Here is a 21,244-nt window from a genome sequence, read left to right as displayed (position 1 = left end):
ACCTGTGTTTATTAATTTATTGAATATTAATTTATAGATTTTCTATTGTTCTGTATAATTTTGTTTTCCAAGGGTCAGCTTTATGGTTATAATAGAAGAAGATACATCACTCGATCCATGGTGGATTTCTTGTAGCCAAAGATTTGAGCTTCCCCTTCTTATCCCAAGCAACTGATTCCACTTCTTCCTAAACATCTCTGTGTTCTGAAACCCAAAGCCCCAAAAGTACTCCTGCCAGTAAAAGAAACTCTAGTTTAGAGGTCATATAAGAGATGATTTATCTGTTTACTGTATTAGAGGCATAAACCAAAATGTTTTTAATTATTTAACCGCGTCTTTGTCGCATAAGAACGCCTCTAAAATTGCTGATGGATCCTCCAGGGTCAGCAAAACTCGGTAATGACGATTCTCGTCTGAAGAAAATCCTCTACCTGCGAAGGAAATGCAGCTACGACTTGAACAATGCATCTATATTTTTATGTAACCTGTAATAAATCCAATTAACAATGATTCATTCTACATTCAATCTAATCTATTAAAAGTGAAGTACAATTAGTACTTAACCCTAACTTTTTCCTAATAGTTATAATATATGCCATTGGCCTTAAACGCAATCATTTTATAACATCACTAAACCATATAATTTAATTTGACCCGCCTTATCCTAAACTTTAGAACATGTGTCTTCATTCGTATACAATCATTTAGTGAAAGATATAAAGAACGACATTACACAACTGAGGGGTTTCTCTGGTTAATGGGAGGAAGATTGGATACACGAGAAACAAAGAATAAAAGTGAGATATAGGGTTGGTGGATTGGTTCGTGAGAGAGTTTCTGTTTCCTCAATCACTTAGTGAAGGGAATCTTCTGAGGTAATGGGTTTAGCGGAGACAGCTCTGTTGAGGTTTTGGGTGATAATGGCTTGCGTTGGATGTTGTTGAACCTGATCGGCCAAAAAAGCGTTGATTTTTATGATAATACTGGTGGTGGTCACAAAGCTTCATGTGGTCACAGAGCTTCATGTGGAACACAAACACAAGTTCTTATAAGCTGCACAAACACAATTGGTATCAGATTCTGCAATGTGAAATATCAAACAAAGTCCCACATTGGATATTAGACAAATGAAAGTCTAATATATAAAGAGATGTTCAACTCTAATAATACGAGACATTTTGGGAAGGAAACCAAAAGTAAATCCATGCAGGTTGGTCTCTTAAGTCCAAAGTGGACAATATCGTACTAATAAGATAAGATAGAATTGGAAATGGGAATTCACAACCCTAACAATTGGTATCAGAGCTGGTTGACGAGAAATCTGCAAGAAGACCAAAATACCATTCGAGTAGGAATGTGACCCATCGAGTTAAGGATTGGGAGGTGTGTGTGGCAGAGATTAAAGTCAGAAGATCCTCGAAGTCAGTTGTGGGACACGAGATGAATGTGATATTTAGTTTGAGGGGGAGAATGTGAGATAAAAAATTAAGTCTCACATTGGAGAATTAGATAAAGAGTGTCAAATATATAAAGAGATGTCCAACTCTATTAATACGAGGCCTTTTAGGAAGGAAACCAAAAGTAAATCCATGCGGGCTTGAAAATTACGCCCAAAATGGACAATATCGTACTAATCGGATAATAAAGAGTTGGACATGAGGTTTAACAATCCCAACAATTGGTATCAGAGCGGTTTGACGAGATTCTGCAAGAAGACCAAAATTCCCTTAAAGTAAGAATGGGACTCTTCAAGGTGGAAGAGAAGGTCTATGGCAGAAACGTCAAAAGATCATGGAACTTATGATGTTGTGGGAGAACATTATCAAAGGAACGAGATGTTATGAAAGACACATTCTCAAAGGAAAGCCCTACGAAAACTGGTACAAGGTGGTGCCAAGATAATCCGCTGAAGGAAGAATACACGAGATGAGTGTGGTCCTTAGCTTGAGGGGGAGAATGTGAGATGTCAATCTAAGTCCCACATTGGAAATTAGACAAAGAAAAGTCTAATATATAAAGAGATGTTCAACTCTAATTAGTACGAGGCCTTTCAGGAAAGAGCTCAAAAGTAAATACATGCGGGCCAACCAATTAGGCCCAAAGTGGACAATATCATACTAATCGGATAATATAGAGTTGGACATGGGCTCACATAATTCCAACAATTGGTATCAGAGCTGCACAAACACAAAGATTATAAGAACTTGCACTTCTTTGTCTTAGATATTAGATAATATGCTCTGACACAATTGGTATCAGATTGATACAATTGGTATTTCACATTGCAGAATCTGATAACAATTGTGTTCTTATAATCCTTGTGTTTGTGCAAATTTAATTGGTATAATCTTCGGCGAGTGAAATTTTGGTCTTCTTGTAGAATCTCGTCAAACCGCTCTGATACCAATTGTTGGGATTGTTAAACCTCATGTCCAACTCTCTATTATTCGATTAGTACGATATTGTCCACTTTGGACCTAATTGGCAAGCCCGCATGGATTTACTTTTGGTTTTCTTCTCAAAAGGCCTCGTACTAATAGATTTGGACATCTCTTTATATACTCCCTCTGTTCTGAAATGTAAGATGTTTAGAATAATTTTTATGTTCCAATATATAAGATGTTCTCATCTTTTTAGGTAACTTTAAGTTTATCAAAAACTGTATAGCCAATCAAATTTAATAGTTCTATTTTATAATTGGTTGAGTATTTTTTAGTTTATAATTTTAAAGATACTTTCTAGGTAAAGAGTAATTTTCTTAATAAGTGTGTACTACCCAAAACATCTTACATTTCAGAACAGAGAGAAGCAAAGAGAGTATTAGACACTTATTGTCCAATTTCCAATGTGAGACTTAGATTGACATCTCACATTCTCCCCCTCAAGCTAAGGACCACACCCATCTCGTGTATTCTTCCTTAAGCGGATTATCTTGGCACCACCTTGTACCAGTAGTCGTAGGGCTTTCCTTTGAGAATGTGTCTTTCGTAACATCTCGTTCCTTTGAGAATGTTCTCCCACAACATCATAGGTTCCATGATCTTTTGACGTTTCTGCCATAGACCTTCTCTTCCACCTTGAAGTCTCATTCTTACTTTAAGGGAATTTTGGTCTTCTGGCAGAATCTCGTCAAACCGCTCTGATACCAATTGTTTGAATTGTGTGAGCCCCATGTCCAACTCTATATTATCCGGTTAGTTCGATATTGTCCACTTTGGGAGTGGGCCTAATTGGCTGGCCCGCAAGAATTTACTTTTGGGCTCCTTCCCAAAAGGCCTCGTACTAATTAGAGTTGAACATGTCTTTATATATTAGACTTTTCTTTGTCTAATTTCCAATGTGGGACTTAGATTGACATCTCACAAAAGCTGCATTATACTTGGAATTTGAAGATAGAATATCAGTTTGGTTTCCATTCCTAGCTTGAATAAAAATTATGAGAGACTAGACTCCTGGGAGAAGCTATAAATTATGTAGAGTTTCGCCCCTAGCTTGAAGGAACACTTATGATGGATTAGACATTATAACTCTCTTGATGAAAGAAAATGTGTTTTTTTTTTCTGATTGGTATACTAGATTGTTTGAGAAAACTATATATTATCTATTCTAGAGTTCTTGAATCATATGAAAATAAAACTTCTAAATGGAACATTTTTGTTGCTCAAGTGACAAAAAATATTAGATGTTTGGCCGTGGAAGAATGGAATCGTATTAGTAGTTTAACTACATTGTTTCGCTTCAGAAAGAAAGAATCAGCAAAAAGTTGTGACTTTATTGCATAGCTTGATGGAACGTTTGTCGGTTATGTTTTTATATCTATAGTCTATACATTAAGAGTGCTTGTCTCAGGTATCTATTACATATTTATGGACAGATCGCACGCCTTGGCTGTTCGACCAATCGCCGACGAGCTATAACTTTCTGGTGGAACATAACCCTGTGGAGAATGACTTATTATCGTACGGCTCCACGTGTTATTCACCACTATAACTTTGTTCCTACTTCGATGTTTATTGCCACCTGAGATGTTTATGTCTTTTTAGTTGTTCTAAACTAAATTTACACATTGCTGCAGCCTATACACATATGTAAATGTACCTAAGAGATTTAGCTTTATGTTATTTGTCTAGGTTGTATAGCCTCTAGCTTCTGATGCTTTTGCTCTTTTCATCTGCTTTCGTGTTCAATATGTTTCCGTTGTTTTTATTTACATGGAAATTGAGAAACAACTGATGAAAAACCAACCATACAGACGTATACTACTTTCCATCTACTTTCCATCCCATGTTGAAGAACCCTACGATATGCGGGATCACTTTAGCTGGATGTAGGATATGATCCGAGAAGGAAAATGGCACTTCTGGAACTGAGATGGAATGAAAGGATTGTCAAGAGATGTGGAATGGCTCTTGATATACCCACGATCTAAGGCTAACCACCTAAGAAAGAATGTACTGCGTTGGTTAACTACCAAACAACACACAAAGATAAATTGGCTGACCACCAAATCAACATGCCGGTTGACACCAATGAACTAGCTAAAGAACTCTCTCTCTCACTCAGAGAAAAGAAAAAAAATGAAAATAAACTCAAACTTAGACTGATTTTATTCATGGAAGAGATTAGATATTTATACTACTTGTACTCAAAGAGAATTAAAAAGAATTATGGAAAAACAAGGCATAGAAAATAGAAACATTGACTAGAATTTATTAATGAGTCAAAGACTCAGTCTTCCATGCAGATTGGTCAAAGATGACCCTTCGGTTCATGTTCTGGTCAAGGAAACCCTTCGGCTAATGTCTAGGTTCATCCTAACCTGATAGATGCACGGCGGTAACGATAAGGACTCCTGCATGACTGTCCGGATGGTCCGCCGGATGAGAATCCATGTATGTATTCAGGTTCTTCACGACCCAAGCAAAATCTGGCTCGACTATTGTCCTTAGATTGACGAGATGGTCGGGAAAGACGAGCTCTGGTACGCTCAGTTCGGTTTTCTGGACGTGGTTCCAGCCTTAGCTCCATTCCGGACGTACGCGGGTCGATCCGGTACACGGCTCGGTCAGTCTGATCGGTACGGTTGGATGGATGAACCTCGGTTGAATTGTTCAGAACATCCTGATCTCCATGCGGAGCTGGTTCCATGTACTGATTCATGGACTGGGGCACATCATTTCCTCCTTCTTCAAAAATATTTGTCCTCAAATATGTAACATTAAAAGGAAAAAGGATATAAACAAAAGAATTATAATCAGCACAATGCTCACCTTGAGTTCGGTCCGGTTTTTGAGTGGAAGAAGATCCTTCTTGGTTTGCTTGATGACCACGGATTTGTTCTTCATCTAGCCCCTCCATTGGCTCATTTGAGAAGTCATCGAAAATCGGCAATGAGACTGAAAGTTCTTCCTTTTCTGGCTCGGTTTCAACTTTGTCATTCTCCAAAGTCACCAACGGTTTATGGTTTTGGTACTTGTTAGCATAATGACCGATCATATGGCATTTGAAGCACATGGTAGAATGAGCTTTGCTTGTGGTTTTCACAGCTTTGCTTTTATCAAAAGAGATCTCATTAGTTTTCAAAGTGGAATTTGAAAGAGAAGAAAGATTACCTCGTCTGAGATTATGTTGTTTTGGTGCAGAAGAAGTGTTTGTGTTTCCCTTCTTTTTGAGTTGCTGAATAGCAAAAATTGCCTTATGCAACATCTTCTCCAAACTTGCATAAGTCTGAAGCTCGTTCCGATCAAGCATATCATAGTTGCTTCTCTTGGCTTTGGTGAAGGGACGATCACCATTTCTGACCCTCTTCTCATCATCATCTAACATGTTTTGTCTTTTCCTTTGGTTTCTTTGTTTCTGCACAAAATCAAACCCATTAGAAACAAACTGTTTCTTATCTCCAAAAATCAATTTCTCTTTTTCAAACACGGTTTAAAAAGGATAAAAAACGTCTTGTTGTGGTTTTGAAGCCTGATTTGATTTCTTGTGAAGTCCAAACATCCTGAAAAACACTTAACCAAAGTGTTAGCAATTAAAAATCTTCACACTCTCAAAGTGTTTTGCTCACGATTTTTAGGTGATCACTCAGAGTTCTTTTCACTTGTTCAAAGGAATGATAGGCAGTCAAAAATCAACAATCAAAAACCAAAATAACTTTTTATGGGTAAAAGAAAAGAGAACGAAGATGAAGAGATTTTTATACGGATCCGCCTTAACTGTCCTAAGACTGGGTTTCTCTTCCACCACTCTCCCTGGATTTCTCTTCAGAAGTGATTCAAGCCAAAAATTTTACTCTTTTTTTTATTGTTTTTTTTATAAACTGGCGATCACATGGGAGTAAAGGAACAACCTGGATCCAACAAGAAATAATAAAAGAAATTTGTGGAGAGATGAGAAGATGAAAAGATGAAATGAAAACAAACCATCAAAAGTGGCTCTGATACCAAATTGATACGCCCTAAATAGGGAAATATCACTCAGCCGGACTTTGAAATATGATCTCAAACGGATCAAATGAGAAATGGTGGATTGAAGGGTCGCACAACAATTGCGGAAGGCTGTTGATATTCCCAACTCCAGATGCTGCTTGATATGACGCACAAGTCCATCAATAAGGAGAAATGGTGGATCGAAGGGTCGCACAATAGTTGCGGAAGGCTGTTGATATTCCCAACTCCAGATGCTGCTTGATATGACGCACAAGTCCAGCAATAAGGAGAAATGGTGGATCGAAGGGTCGCACAACAGTTGCGGAAGGCTGTTGATATTCCCAACTCAATGTCCTAGGATATGACGCCCCTAGACGACAAAGAGGATGATTCCCTGGATATGACGCACCAGGACAAATCGATTTGATCAATGGATATTACACATCATTGAAAGAAAAGTGAAAATCACTCTCAAGGTTCCAAAAATAATCACTCAAACTTTATTTTATTTCATTGATCAAATGGCTTTTATATAATAGACAAAGCATACAAAAGGTTGGAATACAAAAGACTAGTCAAACATAGAAATTAACAACTTATAAAAACAAGGAAGACTTGACCAAAGACTTTGATTCGACCAAAATCATAAATGTCTTGACTTGACCAAAATTGAAGGATTGTAGTCGTAAAACTCTTCGGCTGGTCTCGTGCTTCCACACGGTCGACGGTCTCTGAATTACTGTCCGATTGATATATTATTCGACCATGACTTGTATTTTCTTGTTGGGCCCTTCTTTCTTTTGGCTGAAACATATTCATAAACACATTTTCAGTATACTTCAAGCCCATCTCGTTTGATCTCAAACGCATAAGCCAAGTCTTCTTGATTTGTTTATGCTGCTAATTCGGGGCGCATCATTCCCTCCTCCTTTAAAAATATTTGCCCTCAAATCTGTCTTTCTTTAGCTTCAGGTGGGATGATCTCTTGGCTTTTCGTAGAGCTCTCTTTTTTTTATATAAAGAAAAGAAGATGAAAGGTAGAAGATGGAAGAAGAAAATGGAAAGATGAGAAAATGAACAGACAAGTACCGGTTGAGTGGCTCTGATACCACTTGAAGAACCCTAAGATATAAATGATCACTTTAGCTGGGTGTTGGATATAATCCGAGAAGGAAAATAGCACTTCTGGAACTGAGATGGAATGAAAAGATCGTCAAGAGATGCAGAATGGCTCTTGATATACCCACGATCTAAGGTTAACCACCTAAGAAAGAATGTAATGCGTTGGCTAACCACCAAACAACACACAAAGATGAATTGGCTGATCACCAAATCAACAAGCCGGTTCACACCAATGAACTAGCTAAAGAACTCTCTCTCTCACTCAGAGAAAAGAAGAAAACGAAAATAAACTCAAACTTAAACTGATTTTATTCATGAAAGAGATTACATATTTATACTACTTGTACTCAAAGAGAATTAAAGAGAATTGTAGGAAAAAAGGCATAGAAAATAGAAACATTGACTAGAATATTATTAATGAGTCAAATACTCAGTCTTCCATGGAGATTGGTCAAAGATGACCCTTCGGTTCACGTTCTGGTCAAAGAAACCCTTCGGCTACTGTCCAGGTTCATCTGAACCTGATAGATGCACGGCGGTAACGATAGGGACTCCTGCGAGACTGTCTGGATGGTCTGCCGGGTGAGAATCCATGTCTGTCTTCAGGTTCTTCACGACCCAAGCTAAGTCTGGCTTGACTATTATCCTTAGAATGTCGAGAAGGTCGGGAAAGACGAGCTCTGGAATGGTCAGCTCGGTTGTCTGGACGTGGTTCCAGCCTTAGCTCCATTCCGGACGTACGCGGGTCGATCCGGTACACGGCTCGGTCAGTCTGATCGGTACAATTGGATGGATGAACCTCGGTTGAATTGTTCAGAACGTCCTGATCTCTATGCGGAGCTGGTTCCATGTACTGATCCATGGACTGGGGCACATCACACGTGGTTAGTCATATCTTAGTGTCGATGGTTTTCAAATTTCATGGGTATCAGTTGTTGGGAATGTCCTAAAATCTGTTGTATTTACTCTAGTTAAAGTCGTAACGTCGAGATTCGACCGTCATATAATATTAGGTAATTATAATGCTTTGCTAGAAACCTTTTATAGTTTATGATTGAAAATTTATTACTAATATTTTATGATCATACATGGTCACACACCTAAGCAATCTGGATCATAATTACAAATACATTGGGGTTTTATATTTAATATTATATAATATATATGATATAAATATATGATAACGTACGTAACATCATGTTCATGTGTGCACTCTTCTTATTAATAAGGTTTTGGGTTTGGCCCACGATAACTTAAGTATATAATCTATACTATTAAAGCAAAATCCCTAATAGGATTATGCTCTTGATTTTTCAGTTTATTTACAAGCATTTGCCATTGCAATTTTTTCCTTTAAAAAAAATAAATATCGTCAATATTTTTCAACCAATCATAATTTTCTGTCTTTATGACCTATCATCCATTACGACATCAATTTCCAGCTAAGCAATCTAGGCCCAGTTCCGAGTAAGCTCTAGCATTTTTAAAGCCAATCAGAAAAGAAATGTATAGCCCATCGAAATCATCTTCATAATCAAACCCTATACCCTGGAATAAAAAAAGTTTTGGTGTTAAAACTCTAAACAAACCCTATTCCATAACACAATAACTCTAAAACTATAAAAATAACGTATAACTCACAAAAATCAATGTTTGAATGCTTATTAAGATAATTCATTCCACCTACCTATATATTCTTTCAAATATTCGTTTATCAAAATGCAATGTATACTTATGGACAGTATTGACATAATGGTGACACTTTAATCAAGCCAAACATATGAAAATTGAATTTGAACAAAAGGTACTACAATATATTCACAATTTTACAATTAGTGTAATTATATAAATAAAGTTATCTAAAATATTTATTAAAAATTCTATTTATCTTTTAAACAACCACTAATTTATATAGCTTGGATACCAAATCTATTCGAGAAGTATATTCTTGAACTCATTCTCTAATTTATGTGTTCAATTTTAAATAAATTGATGTACTCCTATATTATGGCGAGTATTCATAATTTTAACAACATAATATTCGCTATTTGATTCCTATAATAAATGTAAAACAAACTATAGATAAAGAAGATGATACGATTTCGCTACAATCAAGGTTCAAATAATTCAATCAATATAGATATTGCTTGGTAACTGAATTTACTAATATTAACTAGAAAATCTCGTGAGAATTAGGGTATGAATGGTGACTAGGGAACGACGAGTAATAATGTATTCCCTAACGTTCCTAAAAAATATCACCATTTACAATGAATAAATTTTTCTTCTCATTCCCTACCATTTCTTTCTTTGTAGAGAAATAAAGAACAAAAGTATTCCTTGTTAAATTTGAGAAGGAACAATCGTTCCTTTTCATTCCTGCAATTTTATTCATTTATGTTTATTCATTTATGTTCCTTTTATATTCATTCCTCATGTTTTCAGAATGGTCACCAGTATGCCACAAGTTTTTCCAAAAACATAAACGCCTCTCCCTATCGCCTCTTCCTATTATAAATAACAACGTCTCTTCCTAATCAAACTCACACCGTCAAACAAACAAATGGCTTTTAAAATGCAAATCAAAACCTCGAGTGCTTCGAATGAAAAAGTGACCGGCATTAACGACATGCTATCGATACTAACCTTTACAAAGTTTTTTTCTGTCAGATGTGATGGGAGGTTTTGGATTGTGGTGAGGTCAAAACCATTCAGTGTACTAGGGGAAGCAACGTAAAAAACTAGTCCATCCTAAGCGACATCAAGTAAGTTTGCTGTCATTTTAAAACAAAGATAATTCCTTACACTTGAATGAAATTACAACTAACCTGTTCTTGGCTCGGGCCATAGTGATTTGCGTTTACCATGTTGCATCTGGGGCAACTTAGCCGACAATCTCCATTCTGCCTGCAACCAAGAAGATGGAATGGTTCGTGTGCTGTTGAGGTTTGCTAAATTTGAGAGGATTAGAGGTACATATATAAACTTATACTAATTTCAGTGTAAACAAAATATTTTTATATATAAGCCTACCTAACATCTAGAGTACTAAATGATTAAAATGACAGGAGAACTGCAAATCTCTAATAAAATGTTTGAGAAGTCAGATGCCAGCTTTATCTCTAATAAAATTTGTCAATAACTAATTTTCGAATCTCTAAAATAGAAAAACGTATAGTTCAATCAACATTCATCAAACAACCTCCGTTTTTTCTTTTCCTAACTACCAGTTTTAGGTCCAAACCTAATTACTACAATTACTAAAATGCACGTACTTGAGTTCGTATTGCTTTGCCGTTATGTCTCTGTCCCATGTCCTTCAGATGAATAAAGCTCTGTCTCTAAACCATTAACTGCATAACCTGCACATGAATTGTATGTATAATTAAGTCAACTCACTAACTCTAAAACATTGTTATGGTATGTTTAAGTAAATTAAAAATTGTCAATACAATATTGATTCTAGAATACAAACCTTTTAAGTTTTGGTATGTTTAAATCTTTCGATGGTGGAACGTCATTTAGCTTTTTTTTCCAGTGCTTTCTCAATCAATTTCAACAAGATCTTATTCGGACACTTCAAATCATTTCAATCTCATCGATTAAACTGAAGTCATAATCTTATGTCACATGCAAAACAAATTAGAACAAAAAAAAGATTGATAGTTAGTTCTTGAGAAATCAGATTAACGGTTAATTATTTATCAAACAAAAAGACATGAAATTAGATTTAACCTTTTGTTGTCTTCATGTGCCTCTTATGACTCCGTTGAACAAATCGGAACATGTAAAGTCGACAAGCATCTCGACCTCATCGTTTTTATCACAGAAGATTTAGATTCGACATTCAAACATTGCTAAACTGAAACAAATTTATATGTATTGATGTTTGATATTTGTAAAAGATAGAACTACAAAATCTATATAATCTAAACGAAAAGTGAGAGGATATTACTGTCTATAGATCGGAGAAGTTGTGTCGTTAGTGGATCTATCACTCAATCGTCTTTTTGGTTCTGTTGAGAGCATTTTGTTGTCTTTTTTTATCAATGCAGTTTCTGGAATAAACATTAATGTGAACGTGGGCTGGACCCTATAAAATTGATTGGTAAAAAGTGATCAAAAGTTACTTAATAAAACTTTGAGTATAAAACCCACTAGATAATGAAAAATATTATAGATAACCCAATTCAAAATAGACTAATAAAGCCCAATTTATAATGAAGAAACTTATATTCAATCTAGAGCGATTTGCACCATAAATACACAAAAAATGGGAAATTTGCGGGGATGGAAGATTAGACTGTCCAAACTCAAGGCCCAGCTTCTGAAGGGGCGAAAAGATGATGGTGCCCATATTGCTCATCTCTTTCTTTTACGTAGAGAAGCGGAGGAGTTTTGCAATGAAGACATGCAAGTAATGATTACAAAATCTATATATATATCGGACCGTTTATAATTGTCTAGGTTTCTATCAAAAATTAGCATAAAAAATTGACCACTCACTGCACATAGAAAATATAAAACTTTTCGCCTGTTTAACACGGGTAACAAAACGGTATGCATGCTGAGTAAACTGTACCGACGTGTGTATTTGTTTTGCTCTATATAACAAGTGTTGGTCCGTGGGTGAAACACAAATCATAACTATCAATTTCTTAGAAAAAAATCGTCTTTAATGGCATTTTAAGGTTCTCTTCATCACTCCAGTTTGGGAAGTAATAATCAGGTCAATTATTAGTATTTATGTCGTATCTTCTGTTGTTTCCGCCGATAATGTTTGCATTTATGATGGATGCATGTCAGTCTTAACATGTATATCTTAGAAACATTATTTATCTGAACATTCTTTTTGCATGCGGTCGTTTGCTTTGTCATTACACTTTATTTAAGAGAAAAATATCTTTTCAGATGGGGAAGCTTGTAAGGCTTTAGCGTGGAGAGTGGCTCAAGGAAGGCGACGGCGCTTGGAATTTTAATGCTGATCCTACTGACTTTGGGTTTGGGGCGATGATAAGACACAATGAAACGTACAAATCTTTGCTTAACGTAGAGAGGATGAGATACGTGGTGGGGCAAGGGACTCCTGTCCTACTGTCTTACCAGTTTCCGGCATGGATTCTCGGGCCACTAGGGAGGCGATCTCTGCCGATTAGCGTCACCACAACTGCTGACATACCAGTCATGCTCAGTGTAAGGGAGTGATTCACCGAGCTCGTGCTTGTTGTGACAATCGGAGCTGAGAGATCGCTAGATTCCATTTCAACCGAAGGGACAACTTCGTTATTGGCCGAAAGCGGTTTGTTGTTGACGGTAGTCAAGACGAGTGTGCGAGAAGAGAGTATCAAAGTAAGTGTACATACATTTATATTGTTGGCCTTTTGTTTTGCATGATTGTTTTTGTTCATTTTTCTAAGAGACATGTGGCGTGTTTTTTTTGCAGGGCTCGTGGTTGGGAGAAGGATGACATGCAACATATCTATCTTGGAGGAAATTTTTAATGAGCAGGAGATGATGGTCCTGCATAGGGTTGATCTTGAGATGGACTTGGCCGACACACTCCAGGAACAAGCTGACCGGCGCTACGAATCTGTTGCTCGCGAGGTGATATTGGTGGAAGACGACGATGAAAACATGACTGATGCACAAACAGGTACAGGATTGATTTGGTAGTTTGCAGTTGTACTGGTTCTGTAAAAGCTTGGCTATATCCGGCTATTCTGTCTCGCTTATCGGCTACATTTCTTATTAACCGGTTAATATGTGTGTTGTTTACATTACATAGGTGGGGGCAATGATCATGCACCTAATCAAGATCCATCGCAATTGCCCCTGATCCAGCCACCTACAGCCCCGTCTGAGACGGAGGCATTAACAGAAGATGAAGTCCATTTGCACTTTTTAGCGGCATGTTAGGTTTTACATATTATCCGGCTATGATTAAATCTGGAGTCCACGTTTTAACTTAACCGGTTAATATATAATGATTTGGTAGGGGCGTTGCCACTTACACAACAAGCTCCGGCTCTTCCTGAAGCGGCAACCCTGAATCAAAATGAGGGCCAAATCGTCCGGCGATGGACAATGGAGACGCCGATGGATTTTTGGGAGGGTCTGATGGGTGATGACCTTGTTCTCCCTGATGGCGTGGAACCAAATCGGGCTGTAGTGGAGGGTGAAAGACGCACAACCGAGACAATATGCCTTGTAGGTGATGGAGGGGTTGCAGCAGCTCACGAAGAAAATGATGCTTCCTCTACTGGATCGTGTCCAGATTTGGAGATGGAGGTCCCTCCGCCTGTTTCTGTGCCGGATGAGACTCACAGAGGTGCTAACGCTGCACCAGAGCCTGGTAATGAGTTGCTCGCAGCGTTTGATAAATTCTTGGGTAATGAGACAATACGTTATCTCCTTTTTGATTTAACTACTGCACATGTGACAAAATGAATAATATCACCCCGGTTTTGGTATGCAACATCAAGGGGCGAAGGTAGCCAAGTGCCTCAACCCCCTCAACCCGTTGTAGCGTCTGGGAGTGGAATGTCAGTTAGTGAAAAATGTCAGGACCAGACCACTGTGGTCGTTACAGCTAAGCTCGGACTCACCATTGACTGCGGTGGTATGGGAGCCCCCGGACCCCAAGATGTGACACCTAAGAACCCAAACTCCTCGTCTGATGAAAGTGGAGCTGATGGTGGGTTTAACTAAAGTTATTTAATCGCTATCGACTGCTAATGCAATATGGGTTATTTGTAGTATTAATCGGCTAAGTGTGTTTCCTTTTAAGGTAGTGTTTTCCAACGGAATGGGTTTGTTAGCATTTTACGTGTGATATATTAGCCGTCTAAAAACCCCAAATGTGTGCGGCTAAGTGTTATGAAGAACGGTTAGACTGTTTGATTTTTCAGAGAAAAATCGTGGTGTTGTTTGATTTTGGTCATGTAATATGTATCCGGTTATGTCAGTTTGTTTTACGGTTATGTACGGCTGATGGATGTAGAATGTTATGTTCCATTCGTAAGTTATGAAATGAAGAATGTTGCTAAATGATATTGGATTGTGTTATTTAACCGGCTATTTAATCTGTATTTCCGGCTAGTTGTTTATGTATAAGTATAAGCATATTTGATGGAGTTCATGATAAGCTGTGCAATTTCTATCCATAGTAATGCAAAAATTAATTAACATGACACCAATGTGCAGGATATGTAGGATCTGGTAATAAAGACCTTTTCATTGGCAAGACTTTTGAGACTAGATATGCATTCAAGCAGCACATGGCTTTGTACGCTATGAAGAACAAATTCGTCTACCGTAGTTCAAAATCAGCACCTTCTGTTATGGTGCTCGAGTGTATTGGTCAGACATGTACTTGGCGAGTTTATGCGGTGCTAGTTAAGGGCTCAAGTATGTATGAGGTCTGTAAGATTGGCAGTGAACATAGTTGTAGTGTTGATGAGCGATCTGGGTACCAGAGACAAGCAACATCGAGCGTCGTTGGGGAGATGTTGAGACAGCAGTTCAGTGGAACTGGTGTGGGTCCGCGCCCAAGAGAGATCAGACAGGTTATGAGGGGAGACCATGCTGTCATCATCTCATACTGGAAGGCTTGGCGTTCGCGTGAGGTGGCTGTGGACATCGCAAAGGGATCTTGTGGTGCTTCTTACCAAAGTCTTCCCAACTATCTACAGAGGCTGGTTGCGGCTAATCCAGGGACCCTTGGCCATATACATACCGAATATGTAGAGGATGTTGGGTACCGCTTCAAATATATTTTCCTAGCTATGGGTGCATGCGTGAAGGGTTTTCAGCATATGCGGAAGGTTGTGGTTATAGATGGTACACATCTGAGAGGGAAGTATGCTGGCTGTCTCTTAACCGCTTCTGGGCAAGATGAGAACTATCAAATCTTCCCACTAGCCTTTGCTATAGTGGATGGGGAGAATGACAAGTCGTGGGAGTGGTTTTTCAATAAGTTGTCATCATTCGTTCCTAACCAAGATGGTGTTGTGTTTGTATCAGACAGACATGCCTCAATTTACCAAGGATTGAGCAAGGTATGGTGTAATCGTGTTATACGGTTATGTTGTTTATTGTACGTACATAAATTTTAATCTGCGGATATCTAAATTGTTATTCGGTTAAATTTGCACTTACCACTGCTGTGAAATTAATCTTTGTAGGTGTATCCGCTAGCTGGTCATTGCGCATGCATCATCCATCTGAAGAGGAACATCAAGACTCTGTTTAAGGAGAGGCAACTCGGTTATCTCGTTTCGAAGGTAGCGAGAGCTTTTAGAATGGGGGAGTTTTACACGGTCTACAGTGAGATTCGGTCCATCAATAAACAGTGTGCTGACTACCTCGTTGACATAGGTGTTGAACATTGGACCAGATCCCATTTCCTTGGCGAGCGCTACAACATCATGACAAGCAATCTGGCTGAGTCTTGGAATTCGGTCCTTAGGGACGCAAGGGAGTATCCGGTTATCCCGTTGGTGGAGTTCATACGAAAGAAGATAATGAGCTGGTTCACATCGCGACGTGATGCTATCAAAGATGTGGAAGCTGGTTTGACACCAAAGGTTAGCAGTTTGCTTGCTGCGAACTTTGAGACATGTGGTGGATATGACGTAAGGAAGGTGGATAATGATGAGTATGAAGTCCAGGACTAGAAAGGAGGGTTGTTTGTCGTCAGTTTAACAGAAAAGTCGTGCACGTGCTTTGAATTCCAAAAGCTCAGCATGCCATGTTCCCATGCAATTGCGACGGCGTTGAAAGCTAACGTTAAGGTGGAGGGATTAGTTGGTGATCTGTACACTATCAATTATCTGAAGGCAGCGTATGCAGAACATGTTTTACCGCCTGTTGAGTTGGGCAGCGGTCATAGGTTGGCTGATGATGTTGCTTCAATTACTCTCAACCCACCAGCTACGAGACGACCACCAGGGAGACCAAGAAAGAAGAGATTCTTCTCGCGTGGAGAAGTTAAGGTAAAAGCAGCAGCTGCTATGAATTTGAATAGTAGAAATGTTATTGCTTTTACTAAAATATATGCTATTGGATGCAGATGAAGAAGATACCCAGAAGGTATTGCAGCCGTTGCAAGGGGCTAGAGCATAATCGTGCAACATGCAAGCAAGCAATATAAAAAAGTACTAAGTAAGAAGAAGGGGGTTGCTGTACGAGGGGGGTTGTATGCATCGTCTGGTGGTTGCCTTGGGTTTACGATACACATTTGGTTTAGATTGCTGTTAGGAGTAGACAGTATAAATAAGTGTGTAAGTCCATGGTTGTGAATGTTATATGAATTCATATTGTTATCATAAATAAAGCATTTCCCCTTTAAATATTGTTGGTTATTTAGTTTGGATTGAGGTTATACGGCTAAGCTAATAATAACATTAGGCCACATCTATATGTAGCCGTATAATTTGTTATTGTAGAAATGGTCAAGATCACTTTGATAAAAATTTTCATCTTCATAGCGTTTACAATTAGCCGGCTATTTTAACATGGAAAATGTTACGTGAAAAAATGGACGGATAACTGGTATACACAATCATCGAACACTATGATAATGTTCATCATCATTATGCTTGGATTAGCAGGATATTTTTATAAGTAGATGGTTAAATGAATAAATAAACGGATAATTGATAAGATTCATGTTTAGAGCACATAATTGGTTTGATTACATACTAAGACAAAAGACGTTCAAGCAAGGTGATAATTGATCTAATGTTTACGTAACAAAGGAGGAATCATGCGATTACACATATATCACATAATTAGGTCTTGTGGAAAAAAACATAGTTAGCTACTAGTTCAAGGAGAGGCGACAAATAAGTCTTTCACTCACACTGATGTTGGGTTCATGATCGTCATCGTTCTGGCTGTTGTGACGGCTATGGACGACGTCCAGCTGATTTGTTCTAGCTTCGGCGAGGCGGTGGTTATCAAGCTCCCTACGCAGCTTAGCTATAATGTTGGTTAGCCGTCTAATCTCTAAATCTTTCGCCCTAATTTCGTCACGAGCTTCTATCAAAGACCTCTTAGGCCACCCTCTAACTTCTTCTAAATCATACCATTCAAAGAAATTACAGCCATCTACCTCCTGCTAAGTAACGGCAAACAATCAAACAAAGTATACGATCGAGAAGTTTGCAAGAAAAAGAGTAAATGGGAGCGAACCTGGTATCGCGCGCAGCCCAAGAACAATCGGCATGGATTCTTGTCGGTCCACGACTTCTTGATCAACGATGGGTAGCCGCAAAGACAACATTTTTTGGAATGAACACGGTTTGAGCTGAGCGTATAAGGAGAAAAGACTTCCATGGCTTGAATGAGCAAGATCTAAAACGTGTGGTTAATATAGAAGTGTCGATATCAACAAGGTGTGCATGTGATACGCGTCATCCATATGTTAAAAGATGTTATGGAGTGAGTGGATAAGATGATAACACTATATTTAGCTGGTTACATGTTGGAGTATTTGTATTGTGTATGAAAGTAAGTGTAAGACAGTAAGAATCCGTAAAAAAAATTGCATAGATCATAATGAAGTTGGGATATAAGATACATGAGAACATACGTACAGACGGACTTACATAACGCAATACATAGAAAACAACAAAAACGTTTATTATACATCCATAGCACAGAGATAATTTGACAATAGGCTGGATACTCAGATTGGCCCTACGTTTTCTTCGTAGAGCATAACAGCCAGCGTTTTTGCCTCATGGTCCAACACATCTGAAGTCAGAGATTTGCATACCTCTATGCCAGCAGCAGCGTGAGCTTGCATAAGCAGTGTGGTTGTGACGCCAGAGTCCGTTGTCTTGATGTTTTGAGGGATGTTTCTTGGCCTCTCCACCGCCAGTGCCTTGAGGTCCTTTGAACACATGTTTCAGCCGGCTTGCTTCAGGAGGTAAGGGAACATCTGACAAATTGGCGCCAGTTCTTTTGCCATGACCGAATCACTTCTCAGCGATGCGTTGCTGTCGAGGACAATCAAGGTCCATGTAGTGGAGTCAACGCAAATACCAACCCAATAATTCTTGTCGAAGTTGAATGGTAGATAGAAATGCAATGACTCGAAAGTTTGAGACTCGGGGTCACGAAGAGTTTCTAAAACGTTGGGGGTGAATACAAAGTCCTCTTTCTGGGGAGATTTGATAAATCTCGAGTAGTTCTAGGAGAGGATGGAGACAAACTTGGAGTCCGGAAAGCAGCAACTGTCACGAGGATTTGGCTGGTGTGAGGTGACAACATGAGAGTGATGCATCAGTACATCGATCATCTGCGAAACACATTATGTACGTGAGAATTAGAAAAACATGGTGTGTATCAAGCTCATTGCGTTGTGTAGGTATATACCTTGAACGAGGGTGCTCGGCTCCTGTCAGCGATATCTATGATGCCTTTGTTGCTGACTGAAATGCCACCTATAGTAATAGACCTGAAGACAGGAGAAAATGGTTTAGTTTTGGTTCGGAAGTTGGCCGGCTACTTAAAACGGTAGCACGCGATTGTTGACTTGTACAAATAGGTTTGACGGTGAACGGATATTACTACATGTAGCCAGCTGATGGCACCAAGTTGTGCTTCCCGGAACCTATTTTGAATAAGATTGTCACATTCGTACACACCAACCAATGACTTCGTGACTGCCTTCAGACGGGTGCTTTTCCGAATTGGTATGGCGGCGTCAGGCTGATGGTCTTCTGTAACAATCGGTGGAGCTTCGTTGTCCACGTTGGGCTCGTCGTCTTCTGCAGACACGCGTTCGTCTCCTGATTCAGCTTCTGATAGCTGAAAATCCTGCGTCAATCCAAGAGAAAAGGATGGCTGAGAAGTATAAAAAAATCTGGCAGAAAAGTATTTACTCGCAGAAGATTCAGCCTCGCAACGTTTTGCTCTTCAACATGCCCCTGGCCATTGGCATCGTCTTCTCCCGATGTCTTTTGGTTGATATTTGTGTCCTCATTGACCATATCAGCATAACCACGGGATGTGGCGCGTTGCGGCTCGGGGATGGTGGTCTGAGTACGTGATCCCTGCGATGACAGACAGAAGAGTGGGTTAAAATTTGAGGTAAAATTTGCTTAAAATATATTGGTAACAACGCTTATACCCCTGCGGTTGTGTCTCCGTGAGTATTCTGGACACTCGCTACAACAAAGTTTATGTACTCTGTCGCCTCTGCTAGACCATTAGGATTAGGCTGTCTCGTTTGTGGCTGACCATTGGAGTCGGCTACGGGTGCGTCAGCCATTGGGTTGTCTTCCACTGAGCGCGAATGAGACTGAGAGGATAAAGATGCAATGGAGTCTAGTATCGTCTTAAAGCCGTTCTGAAGAACAAGCAGTTGGGCTTAGTTTTCGGAAATGCGTTTTTTCACGACCTCTTGCAACTGATCAAATGATTCCCGTAGGTCATCGACCTTGCCTTCGACCCTATCAATTTGCCTTTTGATCTTAGCTTGTACAAGTGAGGCAATGAGCTCTGCATCAACGGGCGCTTGTGTTGGTGTTGGTATCGTTTGGCAGGGGGTTTTCCTCTTCTTTTTCTTTTTTGCTAGTGCTTCAGCCTCAGCCTCCTCTCTCATGCGCTCTACGTCAGCAGAGGTAGCTCCCCCTATGAACAACTTCTTTGTAAAGTGGGCACCGTCTCTGATGAGGCTCACCATTTTGTCTACGCTGTCATCGTCTTCATCATCGGAAAAAAAAGCAGTCTTCGTTGATCTCGAAGTCAGTGTCTGGCTGGATAATCGAAGTCACACGAACCTACAAAAAAATAAATCATCAAATGAGAGTCTTGAGGTATGAGGTTATAAATAGACTACACTATTGGGGGCGGCTAATTGCTTGGGGGTATGACCCCTATAGAAACTAGACACATTTGTGGCCGGCTAGTTTTTTGGATATGTGACCATGAACTTTGTTATCCGGTTACACGAAATATCATTGCAGCTAGCAAAGAAAAGACAAGAAAATGTTGATGAGTTGGAGCCGTTTACATTGTCTGCAGTATCCAGAGTCCTGGCATGAGTTTTATACCATTCTTGGGGGGGGGGGGGGGGGGGGGGGGGGGGGAAAGTGAAGTCACCATCATCGTCACCCGCAGCATCCGTTGGTGAATCTTGACGAACTAACTCTGTTAAAGCTGGAACTGCTTTTGTCATGACCATGTGAAGGGACTGCACGTAGCCTTGCAGGGTAATTGTGCTTTGAGTCAGAGCTACCTCGTCTCTCTCTTTTATGCTACTCATGAGCATTTCAAAGGATACCCGACCCCACGGGTACGCGAAGAACTCATCAAAATCTCTGATTTTTTTTGGCTTGTTCAAGTAATATTTTGGGAACGTGTGTTGTAGGCAGTATCACGTATGCGAGTACAGCCAGGCAGGCATACTTTATCCGTGCATCTGGGTCGGTGATAGTCTTGCGCTTGAGCATCCTGATAACAGATGTTGCAGTTACTTCCTTCAACATGCCGAAAAGTGTTGTATAGTACGGCTGTTCAGAGATCTTTTTCTTTGCCTCTTTCTGCGGCTTTTTCGGGTATTTCCCACACGGAAGACCGGGGACGATGAGAACCTTATTGGGTTTTCAGAAAACAGAAACCAAGCTTCGTATTTCTTGCAAACTTTCAGCTGTCTCGAAAGCTTGTATCGACCTAGATGGCCA

At 39.3% G+C, this 21,244-nt stretch overlaps 2 protein-coding genes across 2 annotated transcripts; one reads left to right on the top strand and one right to left on the bottom strand.

The window, feature by feature from the left end:
- Positions 1-16,294: 16,294 nt before the first annotated feature.
- On the top strand, positions 16,295-16,701 carry LOC106422100. The gene is made up of 2 exons (XM_013862929.1): positions 16,295-16,543; positions 16,621-16,701. Exons 1-2 carry the CDS (start codon positions 16,295-16,297, stop codon positions 16,699-16,701), a joined length of 330 nt encoding a protein of 109 aa, XP_013718383.1.
- A 2,046-nt stretch (positions 16,702-18,747) lies between these two features.
- On the bottom strand, positions 18,748-20,244 carry LOC106422101. The gene is made up of 6 exons (XM_013862930.1): positions 19,960-20,244; positions 19,690-19,908; positions 19,442-19,612; positions 19,099-19,376; positions 18,933-19,014; positions 18,748-18,855 (listed from the first exon to the last, which is right to left on the bottom strand). The coding sequence occupies exons 1-6, from the start codon at positions 20,242-20,244 to the stop codon at positions 18,748-18,750; spliced, it is 1,143 nt and encodes a 380-aa protein (XP_013718384.1).
- Positions 20,245-21,244: the final 1,000 nt, after the last annotated feature.

This window comes from Brassica napus, chromosome C9 (assembly GCF_020379485.1).
Source record: "Brassica napus cultivar Da-Ae chromosome C9, Da-Ae, whole genome shotgun sequence".
Classification (NCBI taxonomy): domain Eukaryota; kingdom Viridiplantae; phylum Streptophyta; class Magnoliopsida; order Brassicales; family Brassicaceae; genus Brassica; species Brassica napus.
Note: the sequence above shows the minus strand (reverse complement) of the source record. Positions and strands in the feature narration are given on the sequence as shown.